We start from the raw sequence: 10,690 nt of genomic DNA on the forward strand, positions 1-10,690 counted from the left end.
GCTCGAGCTCCTCGACGGCGGTCAGCTTGCGGGCGGGGGCCGAATGGGATCCGGCGCCGCCCACGCTCCCTCCGCCGCGGCCACCTCGACCTCTGCCAGACACCATGGCTCGAGCTTGCGCGGGAGGAACGCGATTGCTCGAGAGTGGAGTGCGTATGACGGAGTTCTCGTCGGCAGGAGCGGAAGCGACGGCGAGGCGGATGGGGTTTAACCTGCATCCTCGTCGCCGACCGGGATATATAGCGTCCGAGAGCGGTTTTGAGCTACGGCCTGGAAAATATATCCGGACCAAACCACCGATGCGGTGTCTAGCCTGTTTAAAGAAACAGCCTAAAACGCTATATCGGCCCAAATTGCTATATAGGAGCTGATATGGAGAAGCGGCATGTTCTTTATGAGTACATATCGCAGACAGGGTATTTGGTACTGGATCTCGCTTTCAGATTTTTAGCCCCAGGTAAATGAATAGCTGTTATTTACAAAAGAGAATCACCACAGTAGATATGTTTTTTTTTCATGTACATGATATTTGATCGGAAATTCAAAATGGAGCCCGTGATCAGATGCTCTGGCCTAAATAAAGGCATTTCAAATGTCAAAAGAACAGAAAATTTCAACACATTTACATGTCCATGGCCTATGTTCACATATAAATTTTCAGATTTTTTTGGGACCTGTATAAAATAAATTGTGATCCAAAAGTTGCATTTACGTGAAATTTTCTTTATTTTTGCGTAAGATACAACATATGTTTTATTCACGAAACTTTTAAAACATGTTGATATTTTCTGTACAATCAGTCAAGCATAATAAAGTTTGACTTAAAAAGCTAAATTTAAATGACTTATTTTCTACTCCCTCCGTCTCAAAAGAAAAATAATTCACTTTTTTTTTAGATATGGATGTATCTATAACTAAAATATATATATCTATACCTCCATATCTAAACAAAATTGAGCAACATTTTTTTACAGACGGACAGCCGGAGTGCCTGGCCTCGCCTCGCCTCTGCTCCAGCACGGCAAGCCTCCGCCTCGCCTCTGCCGCCGGCCGCCGCCGCTGCCGCCGGCCGCCGCCGTTCATCCTCCTCCTCCACTAGCCAATCTCCGGACTACGCCTGCGCCACTCATTATCCTCCACCCACCACCCCACTAATGTCCCGAATCCGCCTCCGCCACTGCGCCAGCACGCCGATGTCGCGCCTCCGCCCCCTCCGTCACAGCTCGTCCTACACCTCCACCTCCCGGTGCTCGAGATCCTGGTCTCCGGCCGCCTCCTTTGCTGCAGCCACGGACCGTGTCCGCGCTGGAACGCTCAGCCAGGAGGATGCACACAACCTGTTCGACGAATTGCTGCGCCAAGCCACCCCGCTCCCCGAGCGCTCCCTCAACGACTTCCTTATTGCACTCGCCCGTGCTCCGTCCTACGATGACCGCAGAAGCGGACCCGCTCTCGGAGTCGCTCTCTTCAACCGCGTGTGCCGAGAAGATGCCGGCCCCCAGGTGGCGTCGCCCACAGTCTGCACCTACAACATCATCATGGACTGCTGCTGCCGCGCACGCCGACCGGACCTTGGGCTTGCCTTATTCGGCCGTGTCCTCAAAATAGGTCTGAAGACAGACCACATCACCGCCAACACCTTCCTCAAGTGCTTCTGCGATGCAAAACGGACAGATGAAGCTGTGGACGTACTGCTTCATAGGATGTCCGAGCTTGGCTGTGTGCCTGATGTCATCTCATACTCTATTGTTCTCAAGAGGTTATGTGAAGATAGCAGAAGCCAGCAAGCACTTGACCTGCTCCAGACGATGGCGAAACAAGGGGGTGTCTGTTCCCCCAACGTGGTGGCATACAGCACAGTCATCCATGGCTTCTTTAGGGAGGGCCAAGTAGGAAAGGCATGCAATCTTTTCCATGCAATGATGCAACAAGGGGTTTTGCCTGATGTAGTGACATACAACTCAGTTATTGATGCGCTGTGCAAGGCCAGAGCAATGGACAAGGCAGAGCTGATCCTTCGGCAGATGGCCGGCAATGGCGTTCAACCAAATAAAGTGACATACAATTGCATGATCCATGGATATTCCACATCAGGGCGGTGGAAAGAGTCAACTAATATGTTCAGAGAAATGACAAAACGGGGTCTGATACCAGATATTGTTACTTGCAACTCGTTCATGACCTCCCTTTGCAAGCATGGAAGAAGCAAAGAAGCTGCAGAAATTCTTGCTGCCATGGCTGCCAAGGGACACAAACCTGATATCCTCTCATACTCTATTTTGCTACATGGATATGCCAGTGAAGGATGCTTCGCTGATATGATCAATCTCTTTAACTCAATGAAAGACAATGATATTGTACCCAACTGCCATGTTTTCAGCATATTAATTGGTGCATATGCTAGGTGTGAAATGATGGATGAAGCGATGCTCATTTTTGCAGAAATGCGGGAACAAGGAGTGTGTCCAGATGTAGTCACCTATTCAACTGTAATAGCCGCACTTTGTAGAATGGGTAGACTGGGAGATGCTGTTGACAAATTCAGTGAGATGATTGTTGTGGGAATACAACCGGAAAAGGTTGTTTATCATTGCTTAATTCAGGGTTGTTGTATGCATGGTGATCTGGTTAAAGCTAAAGAGTTGGTTTCTCAAATGATGAACAAAGGTATCCCTCGCCCTAACATCGTCTTCTTCAATTCAGTAATAAACAGTCTATGCAAAGAAGGAAGGGTTGTGGATGCACAAGATATATTTGACTTAGTTATACACATTGGTGAGAGGCCAGATGTCTTTACTTTTAATTCACTGATTGACGGGTATGGCTTAGTCGGCAAGATGGATACAGCACTTGGAATACTTGATGTCATGGTATTAGCAGGTGTTCAGCCTAATGTTGTTACATATAGTACACTTGTGAATGGCTATTTTAAAAATGGAATGGTCGATGATGGTTTGGCTCTATTCACAGAAATGCTGTCCAAGAGAGTTAAACCTACAACTGTCACATATGGCACCATACTGGATGGGTTATTTCGTGCTGGGAGATCTGATGATGCAAAGAAAAGGTTCCATGAGATGATTGAAAGTGGAATAACAGTTAGCGTTTCCATATACAATATAATTCTTGGAGGACTTTGCAGAAATAATTGTGCCAACGAAGCAATCACTTTGTTCCATAAATTAGGTGAAATGAATGTGAAGTTTGATATCGCAACATTCAATATCATGATCGATGCAATGTATAAAGTTCGGAGAAGAGAAGATGCTAACAATTTGTTTGCTGCAATATCAACCAGTGGGTTGGTACCTAATGCTTGGACTTATAGCATAGTGATAAAAAATCTTCTAAAAGAAGGATTAGTGGAAGAAGCTGGCAATATATTTTCATCAATGGAGAAGATTGGTTGTGCTCTGAGCTCCCGTCTTGTTAATGATATAATCAGAATGTTGTTAGAAAAAGGTGAGATCGCTAAGGCCGGAGATTATTTGTCTAAAGTTGATGGGAAGAACATCTCACTAGAAGCTTCAACTACTTCGTTGATGTTGTCTCTATTTTCAAGGAATGGGAAATATCGGGAGGATGTGAAATTGCTCCCTGCAAAGTATCGATTTTTCAAAGGACTTGGTTGATACATCGCATATGAGATCAACTCCAGAGAAAGCTTAATGGATTTTGTGCTCGCATAAATCCCTTCTGCCATCATAAGAAATCCAAAATGCCTGCTTGTACCGTTGAGTTCGTTTTGCAGTGTGTCAGAATCACAAGAAAGTGAAATGTGTATGAATCTATTAATCTTTGATGGGTGAGGACAGGTAGAAAAAGTATTCTAACATGACTGTCTGCAACCTTAGGGATAATGGTGTCTCATTGCCATTGGGGAAGGTAAGCAGAATGAATATTAATACAATCTTTTATATCAGTAACATGACATTTTGTAATCTCTCTAAACAGTCACTTTTCTTCATAGCTCGTATGAGTGTATTTTTACAGTGCCATTCTCATTGATCTGCTATATATGCAAGGGTGGGCTTACTTTTAGTTCAGAAATATCTTTTTTATATGTCAAGGCAATCTGGAAGAATGGATGTTTGATGTTGTTGATACTATGTTCAATTATCATATGTATGAGCTCACGCCGGAGCCTCTTGCATTTGTATCAACTGGTGGAGCTTGTTGCGTTGCTGGTGAAAAATGTGTTTCCAGTATGATTTCTTTTTTTCTTTACTTCATGGAACAGTCAAACCATTTTCAGCGCCATGTACGTAAAGGTATGACCAAGAATTTACCTGTGCGATCTTTTGCTTCAATCTGCAGGGCACCAACACCATCCCGGGTGACATAGGAGAGGATTCAAAGCATTTGCATGATGAGAATGTCTTGCTCTTGTACACCTGCAGTGTGCATGCCTCTCCGTTTCTATCTGGAACCCCAATTCCAAGTCGGTACTGCTATGCCAGAGCAAGAATCCAAGTTTTGTCCTTCACCTGCACCATTTTATCTTTGGTCCTCTGCTGCTCAACATTCCACTTCTGATCAAATGGCACTCTCACGTGGAGGAGAGGTCGCTGACAGCTTCACGTCGATGCGCCACACATGTCTCTCTGATTCAGGTGCACAGAGACGCAAACTAGTCTTTGTATGCAAGCTTGCACGTTTCAAGTTTGCCATTTTGTGGTTTACTTTTGATGTCTACTTCAACACATCACTGAATTTACCAATCATTTAATTATGTCCATGATTATTTTGTAAGCTGCATTGAAACAGTTGTAGTTCCACAATGTTTCCTTAGGAATAGTTTCGCCCTTGACATGGAAATATTAAATATCCATCCATTGAGACAGCTATGAATAGCACCATGTGAATAGTGAGAGAAGTTGTCAGCCAGGCTTTTACTATTGTCACTGTCTTGTTACTTTCTTGCCGTTATAAACTTGTAGAATTGTTTAACTTGACCATGCTTCTTCTTAATAGGTGTTCTCTGTTTACCATGTGAAGCTTTTGGCCTAAACTTCTGTTCTAGTGACTTGGAAGTATCCGGACTCCGGAGTGCCCTGAAGATAGTCAATCTTTTTCAGCGGTGAGTTTAATTATTTCCTGGAAACCCCCAAACTTTATTTCGCAGAACACGTGACTGGTGACTTTACTTTGAGCATTTTTCTTGTGCTGATGGTGCATAACTATTTCAGAACTGTCCCTGCACATACGGATGGAGAAGAGCTTACTGCAAGTGGAGCTCACAGTTGAAAAGGAGATCCCCACGTAAAGATCCCTTTTGCCTTGCAAGATTCAATGAGCAGAGACGTCTATAAGATTCGAACATGGCTCACCTCTCTAAATGGAAGTACTGTTCAATGAGGCAAATCCAATGAAGACTATCCATTTGAAATCAAGGTAATCGACAAATGAGTGTGTTCCTCAAAAGAAATATCTTTTTTGAACCAGCAGTTGTAACTTCCTACTTGTACTGAGAGCAAGACTTCTTGAAAGCCAAGACCTGACAGAGCGACAGACTCTTCCTTGCATAAATAGATACAAGGATGGAGCTCTCAAAGCAAATATACAGAATCGGTCAAGTAAGAGTACCGAATCGATGGAGTGGGAGTTGGCATCTCTACAAGTCTAGACTTGTGCTTGACCATACACAACCCAATTCCGTTGCCATTGCCATCCAACACTTCTAGACAAATGTTGGTTTGCCAGCAGAATCGGTCAAAAGTCACTCCTGAGTCCTGCGAGTCGTCATAGAAGTTTATGATGGAAAACGCTGGGGATTCTCGGCAGAGACGCTGAACCAGAGCTTGAGGAAGCACAGCGAACATATGGTACGGTTCTGGTGGTTCTCCATCAGCACGTTGACATTCCACCAGAGTCTTATACCTGCTTCAAAACCATTCCTTTCTAATCTTTTGCCGCCCTCTCTTTTTAATTGGCTATCAAATGTCATGATTTAGTTGTGTAGTTTGAATTGATTTCTTCTTTCACATAATAATGTACTCCACTAAGGCATGTGATGATTTATCTGTCATGTCATTCTGAAACCATCTGTTCTTCGGATATTTTTAGCCGTATCATTTCATTCATGATATAGAAGCTTGAAAATATTCATGTCTTTCACCAGCCTCCGTTGTATTTCTCAGAATAGATTCAGACTTAGGTTTGCATCAGCATCACATGAGAGATTAGCAAGGCCCGTAGCTCTTGTATTGCACATGAACATTTTATGGCACTGCAGACATGTTGAGCGAGTCAAAAATAGGTCACCGGTTGTCTCTACTCAAGATTTAATAGTCAAAAAAGGAGCTCATAATTTCTGATAAACTGCAGATGTTTTCATTTTTCTAAACAAACACAACATGAAGTGCAGACGTCCTCGAGCTATGAACTATCATGCCACAACATGAAGTGCAGATACGTCCGAGACAAATTGATGTGTGCTAGAAGACATAGGTCTTTACAGTACAGGGGACTAGAGTGAGGTATATGGTTGCTATGCGGTCGACTGTCGAGGGTAGTGCACCGTGTGGTTAAGTGATGAGAGCAAGAACAATAAAAGAGGCAACAGGTGGCTATAAGAGCAAGTTCAATAGTGCAGCCAACAGTTGGTTATAAGAGATCCTACACGTATAATAGTGAGCTATAAAATTGTATTATTAGTATGGTCCATCATTCACTCTCACAAAGTGACATAGGCATCCCCAATGGGCCTGCCGAAGGTGGTACCCGGGGTTTATTGAAGACCCAAGACTCGAAGAATAAGAAGATTCGGAAGCCCATTTAGTGCTAAGGAAAGATAGATTGTATTAGGAAATATAGAGATTTGTAATATTACGGGATGGGTACGAAACCCTCCCGAACTCTGTAACTTGTGTATTACGAAAACCCTTGGCTCCACCTCCTATATAAGGGGGAGTCGAGGGACAAAGAAAGGATCGAATCTATTGTCAACAGAACCCTAGTTTTTACAATCAGCGAGTACTTTTCGGCTGAAACCTTCGAGATCTACTTGCCCTCTACTTCCAGCAAAACCCTAGTCTACAATCTGTAGGCATTGACAAATTAATCCTTTGTCAATTGGCGCCGTCTGTGGGAATTAGAGGCTGCAAGGAACTGATCTCGATGGCACGTCCAGAATCGTTGACTTCGTCGGTGGCTAGCAATACGATGGATCGAGGTAAACGGGAAAAAACTGATCTAGTCGATTTTATTCCTCACCCGCCCTCCCGTTTGGATGCATGTGCCTATCTGGAGGAGCCCATCGTCATGACGTTCGGAGAATTCCGATTTGGCGTCAACAAAGAAGGATCCTATCGTCTCGAAGTTCCGATCTCGTCGGAGTTTTCAGCGATCGATTCTGGCTTTTCATCGAGTGATGAGGAGTTTTCCTCGCCACGCTTCGTCGACACCAAGGCAAGCGGAAAGCTCGCCAAGATCTTCAGCGACACACCTTTCGAGTCGTCTGCGAACTCCGTTATAAGCAGCGACTCCGACAGCATCGACAGCTTCAACTTCATCGACAAATCTGCTGCCTTTGGAAAGGTCTTCACCAATCTCTATGATGGTGTCACCAATCCTGATAAAAATCAATACTCGAAATATCATCAGATCTATGCGATCGAAGAGACAAACCGAGCACAACCAGAGACGTCAGAAGATTTCGACGATTTGGGAAATCCATACGTTGATCTCTCTGATCTCAGAAGAGGCCTAGGCACCAAATATGTCGGGTCTTCACCTCGCGAAAGAGTTCAACTTCCGCAAGCAGCGTGGGATAGGGCCGCAAGAGCCATGGACGGATCAGAACCAATGAACATAACCGCTACTGCAGAAGAATTACAAGCCTATCAATATAGACTTGCTCGTGTGAGTAGGGAGCTGTAAAAACAGACAACATCCCTGAATAGAAGAAAAGAAGCAGCCTCCGCATCAAGCAGGCGTCGTGCAGAGCTCAGTCGACAATCAGGAACTTCGGGAGATAGTCATAGAGACGCTCGGAGGAGAGCAAGATCTCGGCTGCAAAATATACCTGAAGAAGAGAGAGGAAACATAATTCAAAATCTCGACATGTCCTTCATGACGATTGATACAAGGGGAAATATCATCCCGAAAACGCCAGAAGCTGGATACATGGCAACGCAAGCTTACATCCTCGCGTCCAGACCACCCCCTGGGGACCCGAGAGAAGCATTTTTTAATATGGCAATGGCTGGAGTTGGAGTTATGGGAACAGCGTTCGCAGCCACGCCTCCCGAAGGAACTCCTAGACAAAATAGTCCACGACCCACCGCAGCGGTGCAAGATCCACCAAGAACAAGTGGAGCAAGAGACACAACAGCTCAAGTAAGGGTGGATAGAGCGCGACAAGAAAGAAGAGAACGTCAGCATTCACCAGAAGTTGCCGACGAAGATATGTGTGGGCTCCCGTGCTTTACGAGACGAGTTCGAAAGACTCGCGTCCCGAAAGGGTTTAAGTTACCCGAGAATTTCAAAAAATTCGACGGCCTGCAGGATCCCGAGGATTGGCTCGTCGATTACCTCGAGATGGTGAAGCTGATAGGAGGAACCAGAGCAACAGCCATGCAAAGTATCCAAGTTCACTTGAGTGGTGCCGCGCGATCTTGGATAAAGAAACTTCCCCCAGGTTCCATCGACAGCTGGGATAGTTTTGAGGATATCTTCGTGAGAAATTTCCGATCCACCTGCAAGAAACCCGCGTCGTTGGAAGAGCCGAGGGCGTGCAGGAAGAAACACGACGAATCGATGAGAAAATATATACAGAGGTGGAACATTATTAAAAACTCGGCAGAAGATATATCTGACGAGAGAGCAATAGACGCGTTCGTGGCAGGAATTCGACGAGGAGATTTCGTCGAAGACTTAGGAAGAACTAATCCTAAGACAATATCAGCATTAATGGAGATAGCGAACAAGTGGGCAGATGGAGAAGATGCGATATATAACAAGCGACATAGGTCGCCAGAAGAGGATCGCGGTCGAAATTTTCAAAATAGAAGGCGATTTTCTCGCCAGTTCTACAATAATGATGCTCCTGGCCACATATCGGCAGGTTTTCGAGGAAACTCTGGAGGGAATAGTCGAGATGACTACCAATGGAGTAATGAGCACCAAGGCGACAATAGAGGTGATTTCCGTGGTAACAGGCAAAATAGTGGACCAAGGTTTCAAAGACCTTATGTGTCTCCCGAGGAAATGATGAACGGACCGTGTCAGATGCACTTCTATCTCGACAGCAAAGGAAAAAGGCAATCAGGACATCTCCAAAAAGACTACCGCAATTTTCAGGCAATGTTGCGAGCCGCAGGAATTGCAAATGCCCAGGCAATGAACAGAAACCCCCAGGGGCCAAGGAGTGAGATCCACCTCCCACCTCCTCCCGCAATTACGGACGAAAATCGGCATCAGCTCAGATTAACGGCAACACCACATCCACCTCCATATGTTGATCCCAACTCCAATGGTGCAGTCTCGATGATTCAGAAAGCTAGGCCATCTAACAGGGCGCAGAAGGTAATTTCGCGGCAAGTGTTCATGGCAGAGAAGATGCCTCCACCAACAGTCGAATACCTAAATTGGTCGGGACAAGACATTGGCTTCACAATTGCGGATCACCCGCAGCAAGTTCCTCGACCAGGGCAATCTGCACTTATCTTACCCGCAGTAATCGCTGGTTTTGATGTGTCGAGAGTTTTTATAGATGGTGGCAGCAGCTTAAACCTTATGTATGCAGATACATTGAGGAAGATGAACATATCCCTGGCAAACCTAAAACCAACTGATACACGTTTCCATGGGATCACACCAGAAAAGCCAAGGTATCTGCTGGGCAAGATCAATCTCGACGTTCAGTTTGGGACCCGAGAGAACTACATGATAGAGAATCTGGAGTTTGAAGTTGTGGATTTCCCGTCGCAATATCACGCTTTGTTAGGACGTCCAGCATATGCCAGGTTTGTGGTAGTACCTCATTACACGTACTTGTTATGGAGGTTGCCTGGACCTAAGGGACCAATCACAATAAAGGGAAGTTTTGCACTAGCTGATAAGTGCGACAAGGATTTTCATCGACTGTCAGAAACTTTCGGGATGCAAGCAGAATATATGGCGCCAAGGCTCACTGATTATGATGTGCTGCCAGATGCAGGGAGGTCACTCAAGGAACCAACCTTCAATACTGCCAAGGATTCAAAAGAGGTGCAGATCCACCCGACATACCCAAAGAAAACGACATCCATTGCAGCAAACATGGATCTCGCATAGGAAAGCGCGCTCGTCGAGTTCCTCCGTGAGCACTGGAAAATCTTCGCATGGTGTCCAGCTGACATGCCAGGAGTACCCAGGGAACTTGCCGAGCACCACCTCAACTTGGATCCTCTCGCGAGACCAATCAAACAACCTTTGCGGCGTTTTTCGGAACCAAACCGCAAAGCTATGTTATCAAAAATAGATCGACTCAAAGATGCTGGTTTTATAAAAGAGATATCCACAGAAGCCACGTGGGTAGCTAACCCAGTGATGGTGCCGAAGAAAAACACGAAAGTCCTTCGCATGTGTGTCGACTTTACGTGTCTCAATAAACACTGTCCTAAGGATCACTTTCCCCTCCCAAGGATCGATCAAATCATCGACTCCACGGCAGGATGTGAACGTCTTTCCTTTTTGGACGCGTACT

General features: G+C 45.2%; 1 protein-coding gene across 1 annotated transcript; it reads left to right on the forward strand.

Annotated features, from left to right (window-relative positions):
- Positions 1-1,154: 1,154 nt before the first annotated feature.
- On the forward strand, positions 1,155-6,132 carry LOC124647077 (protein Rf1, mitochondrial-like). The gene is made up of 4 exons (XM_047187068.1): positions 1,155-4,205; positions 4,318-4,613; positions 4,975-5,080; positions 5,190-6,132. The coding sequence occupies exon 1, from the start codon at positions 1,155-1,157 to the stop codon at positions 3,630-3,632; it is 2,478 nt and encodes an 825-aa protein (XP_047043024.1). The 3' UTR covers positions 3,633-4,205; positions 4,318-4,613; positions 4,975-5,080; positions 5,190-6,132.
- The last annotated feature ends 4,558 nt before the right edge of the window (positions 6,133-10,690 follow it).

Source organism: Lolium rigidum, chromosome 4 (assembly GCF_022539505.1).
Source record: "Lolium rigidum isolate FL_2022 chromosome 4, APGP_CSIRO_Lrig_0.1, whole genome shotgun sequence".
Lineage (NCBI taxonomy): Eukaryota > Viridiplantae > Streptophyta > Magnoliopsida > Poales > Poaceae > Lolium > Lolium rigidum.